The sequence below is a fragment of the Polypterus senegalus genome, chromosome 1, assembly GCF_016835505.1.
Source record: "Polypterus senegalus isolate Bchr_013 chromosome 1, ASM1683550v1, whole genome shotgun sequence".
NCBI classification, from domain to species: Eukaryota; Metazoa; Chordata; class Cladistia; order Polypteriformes; family Polypteridae; genus Polypterus; species Polypterus senegalus.
Genome location: NC_053154.1, coordinates 140,263,560 through 140,285,879, shown reverse-complemented (window position 1 = coordinate 140,285,879; position 22,320 = coordinate 140,263,560). Strand labels below are relative to the sequence as shown.

Here is a 22,320-nt window from a genome sequence, read left to right as displayed (position 1 = left end):
CACAAAGGGAGAGTGAGAACACTCCCCAGCATGTTCAGTAAGGGGAAACACACATAAAGGAAATTCAGGATTCACAGAACACAATAAGCAGACCAAGCATATACAAATGGACCAATCTGGCTATTTCTTCTTGAAAGAATTTGTTTAATGTTGGTGCATAGATAGGTCATACAGTGAGTCAAAGGTGGCAACAGATCCAGCACTCTTATGTTTTACAGTCCAGGCATTTAGACATTAAAGTACATAGCCCTTGTAATGTGAGAATTATATTAAGTATGTAAGGCACATTATGACAATTAATTGTCAGTGTGGACTGTGTTGAAGGGCATAAAGAAGCAGAAAGGAAGAATTTTTAGAGAGCCAGGAAAGGTGCAATTGAGGGAATGATTCCATGTGGAAGCCAACATGGTGTTTAGTTAAGGGGCTTAAAAAGGACTATCTCCTGAGGAGGAACACACTCATGGTTGCTGCTACCACATATACATCTCCAGTCTGCAATAAGACATGTGGGTCCAGGATGGGACTATTCTGCCATCCAAGAACTCACTGACAAAGACAGAAGGGGACATCATCATGGGACTTGATAGACAATCAATTACTAATATGGACTTTAGGAAAGATAGGGATGTTCCACAAAGATACTTCTTATTTCGTACGTTTAATAGAACCAACATGCTGCATAAATGTTTGATTTTAAACTAATGAATGCCCTGGGTGTCTCGAAATTGCATGTTAGGAGTGTACTAACTGATTTATTATATAAGCAAATAGTTCAACAAGACAGTAACACTGCTTTATTTTTTTGGGTTATAAACAATATATACTTGTTCTTGTTCATGCTAAAATACAAAGAAAGAAAATCACCAGTTTAAGAAATTTGTTTTCATTATGAAGCTAAAATCAACAGAATGCTACTTACATGCAGTAACTAGATTGTCATTAATTTTTAACTCTCTTTTCTTGAACAGGTTGCTTGCCCAACTGGATGAAACAGAAAATGCTTTTGAACAATTTTGGTCCAAACACCACCTCAGGTTAGAGCAATGCTTGCAGCTGAGACACTTTGAGCAAGACTTCCGAGAGGTATGGTAACAACTGCTATGCCTGACATTCTGTCCAGTTGTAATGTAGTGCTTTAAATACAGAAGAGCAGTCTTTTAAACTCTGTGGTTTTTATAGATATAATTTTATTGTCATTCTTATTCTAAAGACCAATTAAAAATCTTATTACAAAGCAAACATACTATATGGAAAATGTGCACTCTTCTTGCTGAAAGCCATTCAAAATTCATTATTTGCAGTCAAATACAATCTTCCAACTTGTACACAAAGAGCTTGGTAAAACAAGTAGGATTTAAGAAGCAGCAGAGAGATACAACAATTCGATGTGCTACTTCACAGCTTCATTGTTTTAGGTTTCCCATCCCATGGGAATCCCATGTCTGTTTTTTTTCCATGTGGAATCTCCATGTTCTGTATGACTTAGCCACCAGGTACTTTGGTTTTTCTCTGACATCGCCAAAGATTGTAATGGTTTTGTTAATTGGCAATTGGTTAACTAGCCTAATGTGAGTGTGTACTTGAGTCCTGTGATTGGTTGAGTCCTCTCCAGGGCCAGTTCTTGCCTTGCACTCAGCTACCAAGTTAGACTCCAACCACCCAATGATCTTGAATTAGATTAAGCAGGTTTAAGAGTTTTAAACGGATAGATGTACTTTATTTGTCCACAAGGGAAAATTAGAAATTTGCAGAAGCTTGAGGGAGATAAAGAGAAATATATATATATATTGTGGGGTACAGCCCGGACACAGACAGGTAGACATGATGTTTTGCACCAACACACGTTTATTTACAATCTTATATACAATTAAGTGAGCACAACCCAGTGACGCAGCACCAATCACCCCTTCAAGTCCTGGCCAACACAATGCCTTTTACAGTCTTTACAGTCCTCTTCCACCCGACTCCAGCCATCGAATGGAGGGAGGCAGCCCCTTTTATACACCCCCAGATGGGCTCCAGGTGCTTCCTGAGGAGACTCCGCCGACACACCCCCGTGTGGTGGAAGCACCAGCTGTGTAGCTGGAAGCCCTCCGGGTGTTCCTGAACATCTTCCCCCCAGCACTTCCTGGTGTGGCGGAAGTGCTGAGGTCCAGGGCTCCCAAGGTATTGGGGCGCCCCCTGGCGGTGACTACGGGGTTGGGCTTCCAAGCCTTCTACCCGTGGCCCCCAACACAACCAGGGTGGTCGCCACCCCGTAGTCTGGAGGAGGCACAAGCCCTTCTCCAGTCCTCCTGGCGTGCCTACATATATATATATATATATATATATATATATATATATATATATATATATATATATATATATATATATATATATATATATATATAATAAAACAAACAACAATCTCCTAAACACACATAAGAACTTCTGGCTTGGATACGGGAGAACTGCTGTAGTCAATAACAGGGATATAGGTGGCAATAAGATGGTCAAACCTGTCGGGATGTTAAATTGTAGATGTTAACATTTGAATAAATTATGTTACGATCAACACACACCATTTGTGTGAGAGGGGGAATCCTATGATGGGCTGAGTTTAATAATGTTGTGTTGCGTAATTAAAAGAGATTTAGAACACAAAGTAACACATAAAACAAAGGTAGGAGGACCCCAGTAGAGTTAGCGCATCCTAATCTGTCATTTTTAGTTTTATCAATTTTAGCAAAAGTTTACACAGTATATTAGTTATATATACAGTAATGACTTGATAAAGAATTTGCTGATGGAGTTAAAATGAACAGAAACAGAAACACTCACCACCAGTAAAAAGAAGTAGTACAACTTCCCATCTACAAGAAATACTGACCTTAACGGAAATTGAAACAAGATATGATTCTTTAAATTGCTATGCATTTGGTTTTATCATTTTGCAAGAAAAATATTTCCATATGGAAATATATTAATTACTGAAACTAAGTTAATAACAATTTTAATCTGTACTCATATGTCTTTGTCATATACTTTGATTTTCTTTTTTGACTGCATTAAATATTAGCAACTCAGCAAATTATCTATTTTCAATTATTTAAATATGATGCAGTGAAATCTCAAGCCAGTGTTTCTGTAAATGATAGCAACATAACCAAAACTTGCAGGTAACTATTCATATAATTAAGATGTTCAGAAAGATCAAATATAACAAAAAAATATTGTAAGATATTACGGTCATAGCATTTCCAAATAAATCTCCAAAGAAAAATACTACACAATTACCTTTTTTATTGTTGACATTGCTTCCTCCTCGTTTATTTTAAAATATTAATTTTAAATATAACTCCTTTATTTTATATTATAAATCCTATATTACAAATTTCTTTGCTCTTGTTGTTTCTTAGGTAAAGATGTCTTTGGACTGTCTCATGGAGACACAAGCTGCTTTCACTGAAATAGGAGACTCTGTGGCACGAGTAGAACAGCTTCTGAATGACCTGAAATCTTTGGAAGAAAAAGCTCAGGTGGGCCTTTTCTGGTAATATTGCCCACTTTCACTAACTGAATCTTACTTCCTGTTTCATGTGTGTGTTTTTCACATAAAACAGCCACTGGCAAGTGGTTTTGGATATTTTTAATCTGTCCTTTAAATTTTATCGTATCATAAAAACCTGGAATGTTTTTACTGTGCCTTACTTAAATATTAATATGTATTTTATGGTGATTCAGTTTGGTTTGATCATTTTTCCTTTATGTTATGTATTTACAGGAATCACTGGAAAAAGCCCAATTACAAGCACTTCATGGAGACCAGCTTATCCAAAGCAATCATTATGCTGTTGACTCCATCCGCCCCAAGTGCATTGAACTTCGACGGCTTTGTGATAATTTTACCAATGAAACTAAAAAGAAGTATGACATACTTGGAAAATCATATGAACTCCATAAACAGTTAGAAAAGGTAATTACACCGAGAGCAGCTTCCATTCATTGTTGATATTTTATGTTGATTCTTTAAATAATTTGCAGTGGACTGTTTACTTAATCCAGTTCTTATATGGTGCTGTCAGGTTATGCTTCAGTTTTCCTGAACTCTATATTGGAATAAGTTGGTTCAGAAAACAAGTTGACAAATAAAAGATTACTAATAAGGCCAGTGATTAGCACTTCTGCCTTACAGTCCCAGTGGCCAAGTGAAGACTATCTTTTTCAATACCTTTTCCATAGTTTCCTTCCTAACCTCTAAAGTTAAATGGCTGTCTCTACTGTGACCTGGTATAAATTAGTGTGGGTAGGTGTAGAATGCAGTAATCTAGTGACCAGTCCACATTTTCTGTAAGAGAAAACATGATGAATGATTTATAATGGGGGTGGTAAAGCTGGTAATATTGCTGCCTTACAGTACTTGGTTATCCTGCTTTGTCCATTTTTCCTATATTTGCAAAGTTTTTCTTCATACATTACAGTTATTTTCCATAATCTAGATGCACACCACCTGGGAACTTGTGAATCTCAACTGCCCAGTTTGTTTGGTTGTGTGTTTATGGATACACACATTGCAGCAGACAGGTATTCTGCTTATAGAGGGTTCCTGCTGTGGTGCTCAACTAGCAAAATATGGAGGTGTAGATTAATAATGGCAAAGCAAAAATATTCTGTTTCTGTAAACTGTAACCCTGTCTTTGGAAAACATGGGTCCAGTCAATAGATTACCACCAGTTCATTAACACAAACAACTGGTCTTTCAAATTACCAGTAATTCCGTAAAAGCCAGACTTTTCTCAGTCCAATACATGCTAGTTTAAAATGAACTGAAAAATGAATGAATAGCATGGTGACATGTTCAAAAGGTTTACTTATTGTACAACCAAACAAAAGAACAGGCAAGACATAAGATCTGAGCAATTCTGACTGCATTATGGTTGTCTGTGCCACATATGGTGTTTTGTAGGATCTCAAAACAGCCAATCCCCTGAGATTTTTATACACAACAGTTTCTAGAGTTTACAAAGAATAGTACAATAAACAAATACTCAGTGAGTAGAACTTCTTTGGGTGAAAACATCCTTTGAGGAAACAGGTTAGAGGAAAATAGCTGGCACATTCAAAGTAACAGAAAGGCCACAAATGCTCAAGTAGCCACAGTAATGCACAAAAGAGCATCTCTGTTTAGACAGAACGTTGGATCTCAAAGTATATGGGCTACAGCAGCAGCAGACCACAATGGTTTCTACTCCTGTCAGCTATAAACAGGAAAGTGGGGTTGCAACGGGAATATGATCACCTAACCTAAACAGCTGATGATTGGAAAAGATTGTGTAATCTTACAAATCATAATTTCTGTTGTGACATTCAGATGTGGTGTGATTAGAATTCTGCATTAATTGCATGAATCAATCTAACCTGCCTGGACTGTGCCAATAGAACAAACTGTTGTTAGTAAGGTGTGGGGAATGTTTTCCTGACAATTGAGATTCATTTGAGTTTCACATCTGACCCAAGCATTTACTGACCATAGGCATCCCATTTTTTGCCACAGTATAGTCTTTTTCATAGGGATACTTCCAGTAGGATAATGTTCAATATCATAAAACATATGTTTTCAAGCTGGTTCGTTCAACATAGCAATGATTTCAGTTTACTTCCATGCCCTGCACATTCCCCAGATCTCAGTCCATTAGAGCACCTTTGGGTTAAAGTGGAGTGAGAGATTATCCGCATGTGTTTGGAAAAGATGCAGTTTCTATGTGATGTCATCAAGTCAGATTGGACAAGAATACCCAGGAGAAATGTTTTCCGGAATCATGTTGAAGTCATGCCTTGAAGAATTTTTTGCTTTGGGGGAAAGTAGTCCTACACAATATTAGATAGAAGTCACTGAGCATTATCTTTGTACATTTTGTTGGGTATTTCTTTTATAGTGTTTTCAATATCATGTAATTTTATCCAACAGGCAAATCAGTGGTGCGAATCTGGAATCTACTTGCTTGCCTCTCAGGCTATAGATAAATGCCAGTCACAAGAGGGAGCTGAGGCAGCCTTGCAAGACATTGAGATGTTCCTTGAATCTGCTAAAGACCACCAACTGTGTAATCTAAAGGAATTGCACAATCAGTATGAGATTTTTCTAACATCAGATGTAAAGGTAATCTTGTATTTTCACTGATTGTTTAGGTCTTCAGACTACATTCTGTTTATTTTCAGGATTGATCAGTTCACACAGAATAGGGAAAAGTGGCTGAAACACAAAACCAAAAATAATTTTTTATGTGTTTCCACATTGTGGCCCAATATTTAATGACTATCACTGAACTTTTGCAGAAGTTTGGAAACAGTAAAGCAATCAGTTAATATTAGCTTTAAAGAAGATCATGGCTGAAAAGTGAATTTTCAATATAATTACCGTATTTAATGAGCATAATCTTTCAGTCATATAGTATCATGGTATTTAATATAGTTTTGTCGGATCATTAGGCTAGATTTCCCTGAAGGCTTAAAATCAGTAGTTCACAGTAAATTAATGTGAGTAATAAATAAATGTGAACTTTAAAAGGAAGAATAATTTACTGACAGGTCAGCAAAGTTTGTGACACTTACTTGTAGTTAAAAGACAGACTGAGGTAAACTTTAATATAACCAAGTGAACATAACCAAAAGTGACCAAGAGTAAACTTGAAGTTAGGTCAATTGTAACCAAAAGCTGAAATTATTTTATGCAAATAGTCGTGAGTAGTGTGAAAAGCTTTTTCTTTATTTGACAAATTCAAATGTAAAACACATCACACCATGGTGACAGGACTTTGAAAATTGTATTCCTTCTTGTCTAAAGAAGAAGCACAGGACAGATTTTACTTCCTTGGAGATTATTTAGGCAGGGTTTATAACACTTCCAAGGGGAATAGTCTAAATGTTAATGTAAATGTTACTATTAGTATGTATGCTGTATATATTATAATTAAATGTAGATAGATAAGTATACATTTCTATGTATTATAACTAATGTTAATTATGTTTGCAGTCTAGTATGCACTAGTCTACAGTACTTACTTCGATGTGTTTTATAACTGATTATAACAGATCAGTTAATCTCATTGAAAAATAGTTAATCTTTCAGTTCCTTATCCTGTTCTGACAGGACAGGGTCTGACACTGTATCAGTAGTACAGGTGCAAGATAGGAAGCAACCCAGGATAGAGTCCTTTATTTTTTAGTTACAGATTTTCTCTTATCTTTGCATAACATAGCATGACATACCCGATTCTTGGACTGCATGAATGAACCTTAGACATGATAACAGGCCATCCCAAGGCCAAGTTTTGAGTTACTAATTAACCTAATGTGCAAAACCCATACATAAAGTTTCAAAATTCAAACCCAGTGGATTTGTAAGACACCACCCTTCCTGCCTTGCAATTTTACTACATTCTCTTCATGCTGTAAAGAATTTCTAGAGCATGGAACCATTGATTGAGTAAGGAAATTAGAGTGAATTGATATTTACTGATAGTGGATGGGGGTGGCACAGTGGCGCAGTGGGTAGAGCTGCCAGCTCGCAGTTAGGAGACTCGGGTTCACCTCCTGGGTCCTACCTGCGTGGAGCTTGCATGTTCTCCCCGTGTCTGTGTGGGCTTCCTCTGGGTACTCCGGTTTCCTCCCACAGTCCAAAGACATGCAGGTTAGGTGCATTGGCAATTCTAAATTGTCTCTAGTGTATGCTTGGTGTGTGTGTGTGTGTGCGCGCCTTGCAGTGGGCTGGTACCCTGCCCGGGGTTTGTTTCCTGCCTTGTGCCCTGTGTTGTCAGGGATTGGCTCCAGCAGACCCCCGTGACCCTGTAGTTAGGATATAGCAGGTTGGATGATGGATGGATGATAGTGGATGTGAATACCGGGTGTTTTGTGTATACAAGAAGAATATTTTCTTGCCTCTCATATATTTTTTTGAGTTGTGCTAACTAACATTAATCCTTCATCATCTGATCCCTGTAAGATATTAAGTAGTCAATTTGTGACTTGTAATCCTCTAAATACTTCAACAACACTTCTTATGTATGTGAGCTTATATAACCACCACTGTTTTGTACATATGCGAGCTTGTCAGTTTCTGGTCTTTTTGCAGTTTGCAGGTGTATCATATGATATGTATTTCTCAGTCAAATAAAACATTTTTTGGAACTGTAAGAATTAATCCTAATCTTGATAACACCAAAGTTATCACTAAGGCAGCACAATGCAGTCTAAATTAATATTTCAAGTCTTATAATAAAGTAAATCCAGATTCAACCAGGGGATGTTACAACTTTTTGTTAATTAATAGATCAATGAAAGATACAAGTCTTCACAAAATGGGAATTGGGGCAGCACAGTTATTCAGTGGTTACAACTGCTGCCTCATGCACACAGTACAGTGTCAAAGGCTTGAAGCCCACTTCTGGGATTCCTGAAACTTCTTTTCTGAATGAAGTTTATATATATTTCCCTGCAACTGCATTGTATTTTCCTTCAGGTATTCTGGTATTCCTCCAAACACCGCAAAAGACACACAGGTTGGGTTAACTGGTGGCCCCAAATAGGTACCTGTTGTTAAATGGAAACCAGGGAGTGTTAAACTATTCGCAAACTCATTTAGAAAAAAATATGGTTAATGGTGGAGTTCATTTGAAAAACATTATTAAAAAAAAGTAATTTTACTGTATCGATTCATTAATTTTTAACTGTTGCCATGAGTCAAGTGATTGAATTAAGTGGCATTTCATACTATCCTTTCAAAAACTCTTCTATCCTCGTGCTGCACCCCAAGAATTTCTTTCTCTTGGTTTTACTAAAAATTACACTAAAGTGTTTCCACTAGCAGAATGATAAGCCTAAAGAATCTCTTCCTGTTTTAATGATAATAACTATTTTAGAATCAAAACCTCGGTGCTCCTTACTTAGAGTTTGCATGTTCTTCTTGTGTCTGCGTGGGTTTCCTCTGGATGTCCTGGTTTCCTCCCCCAGTCCAAAAACATGCAGGTTAAGTGGATTAGTGTGGCTAAAAGGCCCTAGTGTGTGTGTCTGCTCACCCTGCAGTGAACTGACAGCCTGTCCCAGCTTTCCCACAACCCTGATCTGAATAAGCGGGTTTCCAAAATGAATGGATGGATGGACTATTGTTTTAACATTGCATTTTCCCCCATGTTTTTCTTTAGTAATATTCATGTTAGAAATATGCTTGAAAGGAAACAACAACACTTACTTTTATCATATGGCCATTGTTATCTTTATGACTCCACTGTCATTATAATAATAATGGTCTTCTTGGGTGCCAGTATAGTGATGATTTTCTAATCTTCAGATTAAAAAATGAAAAAAACCCTGCTCTAGAGTCCTGACATCAGATATTAGCCTGGGCACTGCTGGAGGTGGAATTTTCTCATTATTCCTAAGTCCAAGTAGATTCTGTTCTGTCTCATTCCATTTACCTAAAATATGCAGGTTGGACTGGTGTACGACTCTAAACTGGCCAGATTAGTTTTCTCAGTAATATACTGGAGCTTATTCAACGCTGGTCTCAGTTTTGTGCCTAAAAATGCCAGTTTGGGATCTGACTGTTCACAACCCTTAATTTAAAAAGCAGGCTAGCAATAGAATGGTTGGAAATCAGGAAATATCCATCCGTCCATCCATTATCCAACCAAGTACAGTGATCCCTCGCTATATCGCGCTTCGACTTTCACGGCTTCACTCCATCGTGGATTTTAAATGTAAGCATATCTAAATATATATCACAGATTTTTCACTGGTTCGCGGATTTCTGCGGACAATGGGTCTTTTAATTTATGGTACATGCTTCCTCAGTTTGTTTGCCCAGTTGATTTCATACAAGGGACGCTATTGGCGGATGGCTTAGAAGCTACCCAATCAGAGCATGTATTACGTATTAAATAAAACTCCTCAATGATATATGATATGCTTCCCACGCGGTGCTTGATTGTTTGCTTTTCTCTGGCTCTCTCACTCTCTCTTTGACATTCTCTGCGCCTGACAGAGGGGGTGTGAGCAGAGGGGCTGTTTGCACAGAGGCTGTTTGCCTAGAGGATACGGACGCTCCTCTAAGAAATGCCGCTTTATTGCAGTGCTTCGGCATACTTAAAAGCCCAAAAACACGTATTAATTTTTGATTGTTTGCTTTAATCTCGCGCTCTCTCTCTCTGACGTTCTCTGCTCCTGATGGAAGGGGTGTGAGCAGAGGGGCTGTTTGCCTAGAAGATACGGACACTACTCTAAAAATGCTGAAAGACGTCCTTCACATTGCTCCCTTCTGTTGCGGCTGCTTTATCGCGGTGCGCATACTTAAAAGCCCAACAGCACCTATTGATTTTTTGATTGTTTGCTTTTCTGTCGCTCTCTCTCTCTCTCTCTCTGACATTCTCTGCTCCTGACGGCGCTACTTTGAAGAGAAGATATGTTTGCATTCTTTTAATTGTGAAAAAGTACTGTCATCTCTGTCTTGTCATGGAGCACAGTTTAAACTTTTGACTAAAGGGTGTTATTTCATGTCTAGAGGGCTCTAATAATGTTAACAGTGTGGGAGAGTTTATAAGGGCTTAAAATATATAAAAATAACCATACCATCATATGGTTTCTACTTCGCGGATTTTCATCTATCGTGTGGGGTTCTGGAACGCAACCCCCGCGAATGAGGAGGGATTACTGTATATCCTAACTACAGGGTCACGGCGGTCTGCTGGAGCCAATTCCAGCCAACACACGGCGCAGGGCAGGAGACAAACCCCAGGCAGGGCACCAGCCCACCGCAGATCAGGAAATATGGAATGCAATAAAAGAAATTAACAATGTAGAGGGAAAATAAAATTAGGGAGCACTAACAAATACAATAACTAACAAAAATATAATAAAACATAGTATATGTCGGAATATTACTTACAGTGTAAAGGAAGTGAGGCTGAAACCAAAGACATCTTTGACAAAATGCAAGTAATATTGCTTAACACTGTCTTTGCAGAAGAGCTTGTTAAATGTTTGAGACACTGAAATTCAGGATGTCATAAATCTATACTAATAAAAGGCAAAGCCCTCACTGACTCACTCACTCACTCACTGACTCACTAACTCACTCACTCATCACTAATTCTCCAACTTCCCGTGTAGGTAGAAGGCTGAAAGTTGGCAGGCTCATTCCTTACAGCTTACTTACAAAAGTTGGGCAGGTTTCATTTCGAAATTCTATGCGTAATGGTCATAACTGGAACCTATTTTTTCGTCCATATACTTTAATAGACTTCTACTCGATGGCCGTGGGAGCGTTTGTAATTTAGTGCCTGCCCATATAAAGCCGTCCGTCAGCGGCAATCCAATAGAAACACTGTCGCTAAATATTCAAGGGTGAAGGACTGTGCTTATGCAGAGGAAGATGAGATGGTCAGGGTGGTGTTTGGCACAAACTCAGCGAAACTGCGAGAGAAACTTTTAAGTGCCGGGTCTTAGCTAACATTAAATACAGCCGTGGACATTGCACGAGATGGCACCAGCACAGCTGGAAACCTTCGATGCATGTACACTGAGCGGCTCACGTGAACTGAGGCAGTGCACAGACAAAAAGCGACAGTTCCAAAGAGTGCTGAACAAAAACCGAATTACACAACTGCGGAAACAAAGCACAGTGTGAACCGTTATTTTAAATTAAGTTTATAGACACACTCCCGCTGCCGGTTGTCATGTCTACGACGAGTATGGTATTGGCGAGATACAAATTTAATGAGAAGACACGAGGTATAAACGAGACTTTGGATCACTTTGTTGTGGAGTAAAAATTGCTGTACCTAGAAACTTTGAAGTGCCAGGTCTTAGCTAACATTAAATAAAGTGGTGGACATCGCAAGATTGCACGAGTACAGCTGATAAGCTTCCGAGGCTCGTGTCAACTGACTTTGCAGGACTGGAAAAGATTAAATTAAGTTCATACACACGCTATCGCTAAATATTCACAGGCAATTTCCACAACTTACTACCGGGAATGCCTGTTGAACATCTTACATTCACGAGTTCCGATTTGGGTGGTGAACACTTCAATGAATTAAACCTGTTATCTTTACAATGGTTGACAAACACGGAATAAACTTGAACACAACACGTCCTCCAAATACAAACCTGATTGAAAGAAATAATTCTAATCAAATCCTTGATGACAGCAACACTCATAACGGTCACAAGACTATTACATTGACAATCATGTTACGTTATTTTTAAAATGTTTCCTTTTCTTAGCACAAGCACAGCTGAGAAGCTTCGATGCATGTACTCCATACCGCGTTAAAAAAATAACTCCTTTAATCACACTTTGCATTCCAAGCAAAGGGTAACTTTTGTCAATGCATGATTTCCTGGTACATTGATTACATTGATGCACACATCAGAGCTACAACAATGTAAGAGTCAGAAGAAAGCGCGTTGCTAGCACTGATCGGAGGCAAATTTCATTTCAAAAGACTACCCGACGATAGCCTTGATAAAAGCGTGGTTTGGTGCAAACTGTGCAAAAATGAGTTTGCATACCACCGAGGCACTTCAACCTTACGGTTCCATCTAAATGCAAAACATGTTACAGCGAGCACCCTTTGCTCTGATTACTGCTTTGCACACTCTTGGCATTCTCGCGATGGGCCAACAAGTGCTAAACACCTCTGGGAACTCCTTCAAGACTGTTGGAAAACCATTTCAGGTGACTACCTGTTGAAGCTCATCGAGAGAATGCCAAGAGTGTGCAAAGCAGTAATCAGAGCAAAGTTGGCAATTTTGAAGAAACTAGAATATAAAACATGTTTTCAGTTATTTCACCTTTTTTGTTAGGTACATAAAACTCCACGTGTTCATTCATAGTTTTGATGCCTTCAGTGAGAATCTACCAATGTAAATGGTCATGAAAATAAAGAAAACACATTAAATGAGGAGGTTTGTCCAAACTTTTGGCCTGTACTGTATATATGTATGTGTGTGTATATATATGTGTATATATATATGTATCTATATAAAGTATATGTGTATGTGTGTATATATATGTTTATATGTGTGTATATATATATATATATATATATATATATGCCAGCAACACTCATGACAATGACAACACAATTACATTGTCAATCATGTTACGTTATTATTAAAATGTTTCCTTTTCTTTTTCATTACTTCTTTAACACAATACTTCTCCGCTGCGAAGCGTGGGTATTTTGCTAGTACATTATAAAGCTTGAAAACTACAGGTCGAGAAAACTGTCCAGTGGAATAAGACTTGCTACAGCTGTGGATGTTAGGATGCTGGTGATAGTTTTAGCAAGAAGAATAGAAAAAGTGCTTCCTTTTGTAATATGACAAGATTTATTAAAGACAGAAGTAGTCTCAACACACGATAAAGTTTTGGGGCAGCCACCCATATATTGTCCCTAGCTGCAAAAGGGTAAAGAAAACAAATGATGAGGTTTTGAAAGATGGTGGTTTTATAAGCAGTGGACTGGAAGTGATGTCATCTGGCCAGAACCGAAAGTGATATCAGTGTGGGTACTGGAGCCGGAAGTGACACCAGTCTGGGAACCGGAGCCGGAAGTGAGATTAGTATGGGTGCCGAAACCGGAAGTGACATTAGTCTTGGCACTGGGACCAGAAGTAATATTAAATCAGGCAGGTTTTCCCGCATTTGACCTGCAGAGATAACAGAGGTAGGTTTAGTGCACCCTGCCACCCACTGACCTGGCGGGTAATTACCTCCACTTTGTCCACTCAGCTGCTTCCTAGTCACACGTATGTGACAATAGTTAGTATTTAGTGATTAGCAAAATGATTTGTGTGAAATTAAACTTGCAGCAACATTCCATGTTTTGCTTTGCAAACAAAAATTGCAACACAAATTGAATTTCACTTCCAGCAAAATTTGTGACATTGACACAAGAAGTAAGGTGTTTAATCCAGTCTGGTAACATTTACATGCATTAATTTTGTGTACACCTGCCCATCCTTTAGTAATTAGGAAAGAAAAAGATCACTGGACTCATTTCCTGTCACATATAGACTCGTTATTGAGCCGCCAGACATTGTTCTGGTAGTACAATACCCAATTTGCCAATTGCAATGACAGTTTTGGCAATTGCAATCCTAAAGATGCATTAGAGATGGTAAAAAACTTGAAGCTCCATGATGCTTGGAAAGTGCATATCCTCTACAGGGATCGAGAAACCATTAAGGGCAATTGCTAGGTAACAGCAAGGTAGGGAGGGACATGTTTCCATGTAGTGTGATTTTCCTGTTGTGAGAACACAATAATGTGCATACTGTTGCGTTACTGTGTTTTTGTGTAAAAAATATGCAGCATGTTGCTTTTTTAAAATATTGCAATATGCTCTCCTGCAATGATTTCAACAAGAGGGATAAACAGAAGTGTTTTTTTCTGGTGTGCGACAGATTACATGTATTACACACCTGCAGGCAATAACACAAGTTAATGCAGAAGTGTGAACAAGGCTTTATAAAACTGCATTGCTTGTTTTCCACCCAAAAAATGTTAAAACCTTTAAAATGGCCTTTTAGCAAGTTTTGCATTTTACAATTGTGAAATCACTTACAAAATTAATTTTAGTGTCAAGATTAATTTTAGTCTCAGTTTCTCTTAATTTTTTTACAAATTAAAACTATTTTACTCATAATTATAGGTATCTAATCTACAGAATTTGAGTGTCCAGAAGATGTTGCCATCTTTGATACGGAAAAATCCTTTGATAGAGTTGAGTGAGGATATCGATTGACTATAATGCATAAATCTGGGTTCAAGTCCAAATATATCTGCATATATTAAATTACTTTACATTGTGTCAGAAGTATCAGTCCATTTGTATTATATAAACTCAGATTGCTTCTAATTAGAATGTGAAGTCAAACATGGTTGGCCAGTGTCGCCAAAGTTTTTTTCCAGTTGCTATTGGACCACGAGCTACTCATTTCTGGAAGCATCTAAAGATAAAAGGAATCATAAGAAAAGTGAATGAACAGAAAACATTTTGTTATGCTGATAATATGGAGTTTTATATATCTCAGAACCACATTCATCTACAGTATAACATTAGTAATAACCTTGCTAGGAAAACTTTATAAGATATAAGAATAAGAATTCTAGATACATCTGAATAAAAGTGTTTTTTCTAGCAGATTTGCTTGCACATTAAATTCAGCTAGATCATATCAGAACAGTTGAAATATTTGGAAATAATTATTATAAGGTATTGTGGCTCAAGGCAAAAAAATCAGCAATCATCCTTAAAAGAAGAGGTAAAACATGGACCAGGATATCATGGGGTAAGACAAAAAGCACAGTCAAAAAACAGAACTAAACTCAGTGCTGAAATAAAAAACTGATTTAGCGTTTTGCACAAATCAGGGACAAAAATCATAATCAACCTACAAAGCAAAGGCTTTAAAAAGGCAAAGAATGAAAGTTTGAAAATGATCAAGAGTTACTGTTTTTATTTTACCCTAATACTATTCTAAACATTACGCTGTCAAATTTTATAATTGCATGGTGTTTTAACATATTCCATGCAACATTGATCACATGATAAGAATTGCTACAACAACAACAAACAACAGCATCACCTAGAACTCAGCAAAAGCAATGGTGACTTTTATAATGAACGTTAATTCCCGGCCAATAGAATCGGAGCTTTATTCTCTCTAATGTTTTTTCGGAGCCTAAGTGGGCTCCAAGAAGGTGAGCGTGTGCTAATTCACACACCTTTCGCCGAAAAGTGCGTGGAATTAACAACAACGTTCGCACTACTCCCTCGTGTTCTGCCACTCTATATAATAATTCGTTTTTAAGTACAAAGAACGGCATCGGTGGCATGGGATCCAAGGTTGTATAACCCTCGGTAGAGACTACTGCATTCCTAATATTTTTTAAGGAATCATCGTTCCATTGTTCCCTTTTAAAAGACGATGGTGTTAATAGAAATTGGGCATTTAAATCTTGTATAGGGTCTTGTGCGACCTTAAGGGGTGTGGTTTCTGTCTCCACGCCATCTGCGTTAACTGCACTAGTTCCCGCAGAGGTCGATGGGACATCAAATTCTTCACATTAGGTACCCGTATGGGTCCGTGTTACTGTGGGACATGGCGTGGAGGCAGTCGGAGCAGTATTCTCCATTACTAAGCCTAAATGTTTCTTAGGTACAGTTACGTTATTACCGCTGGTAATTTTATTCCAGTCTCTACCCAATATAACTGGAAAAGGGGGATCCGGTAATACAGCCATGGCCATGCTCGTTAGGTGATGATTTACTGATACGACACATCTGGCCGTTTTATAATACCGGATATCCCCATGAATACATTTTAGACTAGTTTTTATCCTAGTCCACTGTTGCGGTAAAACGAAACGGGTGGCAACAATGGAAATGTTACTCCCGAAATCAAACATTGCTCTTACCTTCCTGCCATTTATAATAACTGCACCTGTATATGGAAGAGATAAAGGATTAGTCACAGTGGCACAATACCTTTCTCCCTTAATTAATGAGCAATCCATGGGCTCGATGGTACAGTTAGGGGACAGATGTCCAATCTCCCCACACTTGAAACAGCGGGGAAGACTGGCACCTCTGTCCCGTCTATGGACGGCAGGTTCGGGAGTTTGTCGGGTGGGCTCAGGAGTTGCCCCACGTGCCTGTTGGGTTCGGCGGGAGAACCGTTCTGATTTCCCTGATTTGCAAGCCGCCCAGTGACGCTCAGTGATCTGGATTAAGGAGTCCATGTCCTCAAAATTATGCTTCCGTACTTGCTGGGCGATATGGTCAGGGAGGGCATGCACAAAAGTTTCACATGCTAGAAGCTCGGCCATTTTATGTGAATTATTAATGTCGGGCGTAGCCAGCGACATACTTTCCCCCAAGCTTCAAAGCCCTGGGTTCTTATCGGTCTCTCTGGATCGAACTGCCACTCCCTCCATTCTCTCGCCTGCTGTTCCGGAGATACGCCGTAGCGCTTGAAGACCTCCTTTTTTAGAGCGTCATAATCAGCTGCCTGCTCCTCAGTTAGATCATAATAGGCTCTCTGCGCCGTTCCCTTCAGGTAGGGAGCCAGTATGTACGCCCATTCCGACCTTGGCCATGCGTTCCGCTTAGCGGTACGCTCGAAAATCAAGAAGTATGTCTCGATGTCGTCCGATTCTGTTAGTGTAGCAATAGCAATAGGTGGTGGCCGAGCGACCTCCGTCCGTACACCTGCAGCAGCAGCAGCACGAGCGTTGGCTTCTGCTACCTGGGTCCTTGTCTCACCCATCTGTATCTTCAGGGTTTGCAGATCGCCCATGATGGTGCTCAGAACGGTGTTCAGGTCCTGTTCTTCCGACATCTTTAAATAAACAAAGAACAATCCTGTCGAAGCTACGCCAATTGTGATGGTTATTCTTCTTTAAAAGAATCTTACACAACACAAAACAAAGTTTTGGGGACCGTCCCCATATATTGTCGTCCAGACAATTAAAGAAAATAACGATTCAAAGTCTCAGAGCAAAACAATGAACAGATTTCTTGAGTCAAAATGGCGACTTTATACAGAGAAGGATTATGGGACAGGAAATGGTTGGCAAGAAGTGACGTTGAAAACAGGAACCGGAAACAACGTCATCATGATGGGACGGAAGTGAGGTGGATTGATGGAGCCGGAAGTGACGTCATCATGGTGGGCCGGAAGTGACGTCATCGCGGCCATTTTGGAATCCTGGAAGTGGAGGAATTATTTTTCTTCAAGTTTTCTGTTGAGCAAAAGAGATTCAGGTAAGTACCACGTGACAACCCTCTATCTCGCGATGTTTCACTCACCTTTAGGCTCTTTGACTGCCTCCTAATCGCACATGTGTGACAACATATATACACATACTGTATATATACACATACTGTATATACAACATATACATATCTACGTATATACTGTATATACACATATATATATACAAATCTACATATATATATCTACATATATATATATATTAGGGGTGGGACTCGATTAAAAAAATTAATCCAATTAATTAGAGGCTGTGTAAGAATTTAATCTTGATTAATCGTATGTAATCGCACACGTAAATTTGCCCCAAATCGCAAATGTTTTTTTTTTTAATTTAAAACGGTTTTAGTGGGCGACAGAATCAAATAATACACATGGACATGAAAATTGTAAACTGAAGCTGTTTTAATTTCTGAAAAAAAAGCTTTTAAACTGCATTTGAATTCAAAACTGAAACAAAAATATCATCCCTGGTTAAAATTGGGCAGACTTAAAAATAAAGTGGTTGTTTAAGTACTTTAAGTACATTTTCAGAATAGTATTGTCTTTAAATAATAATAACCAAAATTTCAACATAAAGTGCAGTTTTTCTTCTTAAAAAAATAAGTCAGAAACATAAAAGGTAATTTGACCAGCTTAATCTTTAAACTCTGAGTAACATTAGCCAAAATTATTTTGTACATTAGGCTAAAACAGTGTGATCATTGAACATTTTGTAATTAGATGTAATTAGAATTACTAACGGTCACGGAAGTCCAATGATCCCCAGTAAGAGCCACAAAGTCCGCTTTCTGTAATGCATCTAATTTTGCTTGCTTTTCAGTGTGCACAAAACCATGCTTTTATCAAGGCTTCGCTCGGGTAGTCGAAATGATCAGTCGTAGGAACGTGCTTTATTCCGACTCTAACATTTTTGTAGCTGTGATGTGTGCATCAGTGTAATGGATGTACCAGGAAATCATGCATTGACAAAAGTTCCCGTTTGCTTGGAATTGAAAGTGTGATTAAATGCGTTATTTTATTTTATTTAAAAATAACGTAACATGATTCTGCGTTAACCTAATATTTTTTCATACGTCCCAAACCAAGGAGATGCGTAGGTAAAATGAATCATGTAGCGCGCGTACATAGTCAGTACACCCCCTCTCGGGAATCGAACCTCGAATGTCGGTGTTAGAGGCTAAGACTCTACAATTAGCCACAGCGCAGGCTTTGTCTATGCTAAAGTATGTATTGTAGATCGGGGTATATATATACCTTTATATATATACCCGTGTACCACAGTGGAGAAGTAGAAGTTATGAAAAAGGGAACTTTTAAAAATAACGTAACATGATTGTCAATATACAGTAATTGTTTTGTGAGTGTTATTGAATGTTGCTGTCATCAAGGATTTTATTATCATTATTTCTTTCAATCAGGGTCGTATTTGTACGATGTGTTGTGTTCAAGTTACATTCCGTGTTTGTCAATCGCTGTAAAGATAAGAGGTTTCATTCATCGATTAGTTCCTTACTGCATCAATAAACAGCTCGCCTTCCTTTTTATCTGTGATGTGACAAACTGCATGCACGTTTTTTACACTGTCTTCCTTTAGCAGGACATTCACTTTTTCCACCGTGTGCTTTGTTTCCGCAGTAGCTGCACTTATGAATATGATTCTATGTATCAGACGCTTCATATTTTTTTGCTGCCTTCTCAATTGTGTAATTCGGTTTTTGTTCAGCACTCTTTGGAACTGTTGCTTTTTGTCTGTGCACTGCGTCAGTTCACGTGAGCCGCTTGGTGTTCTTGCATCGGGTTCCCAGCTGTGCTGGTGCCATCTCGTAATGTCAGCTAAGACCCGCACTTAAAAGTTTCTCTCGCAGTTTCGCTGAGTTTGTGCCAAACACCACCCTGACCATCTCATCTTCCTCTGCATAAGCACAGTCCTTCACACGTGAATATTTACCGGCAGTGTTTGTATTGGATTGCCGCTGATGGACGGCCTTATATGGGCAGGCACTAAATTACAAACGCTAGTGGCAGCCTGTCTAAATGTCTGTCTTAATTTAATATAAACTTACGGTTCACGCCGTGCTTTGTTTCCGCAGTAGCTGTACTTATGAATATGCTTGTATGCATCATTTGCTTCATAATGTTCTTCTGCCTTCTCAATTGTGAAAGGGCGTTTTGTGCTCATCGCTGTTTGGAGTTCTTCCTTGTTCTCTACGTATCTTACGTAGGAGGCGTGATGATGTCACACGAAACTCCGCCCCCCCACGGCCATCTCCAACTCAACTCCATTACATTATATGTAGAAAAATAGGATCCAGTTATGACCCTTACGCGTAGAATTTCGAAATGAAACCTGCCCAACTTTTGTAAGTAAGCTGTAAGGAATAAGCCTGCCAAATTTCAGCCTTCTACCTACACGGGAAGTTGGAGAATTAGTGATGAGTCAGTGAGTGAGTGAGTGAGTCAGTGAGTGAGTGAGTGAGTGAGTGAGGGCTTTGCCTTTTATTAGTATAGATTAAAAGTGGTACTGTATGAATTTAATACTAGGGGGCTTTGCTCCGTGCTTGCTTCGCTCGCCATCCTCCAGGCAGGCGCTATGCACAAGTCACTTTGCAGTTCTGCCGCTCACGTATGGGGATGCGGATGTACAATTTAAACAGATTGTTATTTTCATGGGAATTGTTACATATGCGTAATAGAACTAACTATTTTACATTACAGTGAATAATTAACCATATGAAAAAATAGTAAAACGTAATAATTTGAAAGTAAATTATATTTCATGTTGCATTTAAGTTTTTCGTTACATTATACAATTTCATTTTGTTTGGCTTTGCAATTAACAAACAAATATTTTTAAAATTTACACTTTTACTGTAAAATGTCAGTAAAAACAATTTTTTGAACTAAATTTTCGGCAATATCACACTGAATTTTGATTCTGTGTTTGGACTTACATCGTGACGGCACAACGTATAACTGCCTGTGAGAGAATTTCGCTTCTTTTGCTCTAATAAATAAACCAACTTTTTCGAATGTTTGTCTCTGTGATTTGTTAATTGTCTTTGCAAAATCTATTCTAACGGGAAACGGTTAACATTTTAATACGAATGGCATATCAAGATCTCCATTTTTTTCTAATGTTATCTGGGGAAGATGTACTAAATTACCTTTCTTGAATACATCCTTCTTTCAATAGTAATTTGGGTGGTGGAAGACCGAATGGTGTTAATGGTTGTAGTTATTCTTCAGAATATTATAAGTTGAAGTTTTCATCTTCCGCATGATCATCACCAACTGTTTCAGCATAGTCTATTGATACGCATTTAACCAATTTGCCAGGTAACCGATCGACAATTTTCATGTTAATTCATTTGACTTCATCGCTTCTCAGTGCTAGGATTGCCTGTGTACTCATTTCTTCTGTTGACATCCCTTTGGGATGAAATTCATCAATATGATTTGGACATAATATGTCTTCTTTAATTGGGAACTTAAAGTAAGGAAAATGTAAAAATTTATAAGAGCTTAGAGAGCAGGAAATGTGTCTGTCAAAAGCATTCACATGAATGAGATGTGTGTGGACCGTGTGCGTGTTTGAATCATGTCAAAAGTCTCGTCTCACAGGACTTGAAAAAAATCTCTTGTCTCGTTGCAGGATTTTTTTATATAATAGAGAGAATTGTGAATGTCATAGATATAAACTAGACATGACAGTCAACACTTGTCAATTTACAGCACACTACCATTTATTATTAAAGATATGGAACTAATATAGGACAAGACAAAGGAGCTCTTATCTATTACCCCAAACCTGATAATCATCTATTTACGTTTTCTTTACCTTATGCAGCATTCCGCCTATTGAAGTCACAAGAAACTATGATTTTAAGAAATCTTTGTTAATAATGTATTTACATCTTTTGAACTGTTAAGCTCCAAATTTTAGATTACTTCAACACACTTATTCTTCTATATACAAATTGGAAGCCTTGTTAAAGGCAACATACCCAAGTTGCTTCAGTCTTCACCTATAATGTATCTATCCCAGAGGTGATACTGGCTAGTGTGGATGAATGTGTGTTCAGACAGCATCTCCAGAGTATATCAAAAAATTTCAAGTAATGTATCGTGATGGGGAAGGAATCTTTCAATTAAATTTTCAGAAAAGGAATATAACTTCAGCCATTCATAAAATACATTCTAATAATTTGTTTTAAGCAACCTGAAAATAGACTCAGAATTGTTCATCTATCACATAGCTCTCATCTAAAATTGTTTTAAATGTGTTCAGGGCAAAATTGAACTTGTGATGAACAATGTCATCAAGTGCCTGCATTACTGGTCTACTCTTTTGGAAATATCCAAAATGTTTTGCATATGTTGCAGAAAGCCTTGGATTTAAAGTCACTCCAATTGCTTTAATGACTATATTTGATGATAATGTCAGATGAGATAAAGTGGGCCTGTGCAGTGCTGAAACCATGCTTTTTTAAATTTAACTTG

At 38.2% G+C, this 22,320-nt stretch overlaps 1 protein-coding gene across 9 annotated transcripts in view; it reads left to right on the top strand.

The window, feature by feature from the left end:
• mcf2l2 (MCF.2 cell line derived transforming sequence-like 2) overlaps positions 1-22,320 on the top strand; it is a 423,828-nt gene that overhangs the window by 189,483 nt on the left and 212,025 nt on the right. For all 9 annotated transcript variants that reach the window (XR_005634352.1, XM_039759102.1, XM_039759079.1 and 6 more), the window contains exons 9-12: positions 969-1,083; positions 3,399-3,518; positions 3,764-3,955; positions 5,948-6,139. Coding sequence is in view for 8 of the 9 variants with exons in the window: in XM_039759102.1 (XP_039615036.1) it covers positions 969-1,083; positions 3,399-3,518; positions 3,764-3,955; positions 5,948-6,139 (619 nt within the window). In the remaining variant the exon portion in view is untranslated. The remainder of the gene's footprint in view (positions 1-968; positions 1,084-3,398; positions 3,519-3,763; positions 3,956-5,947; positions 6,140-22,320) is intronic.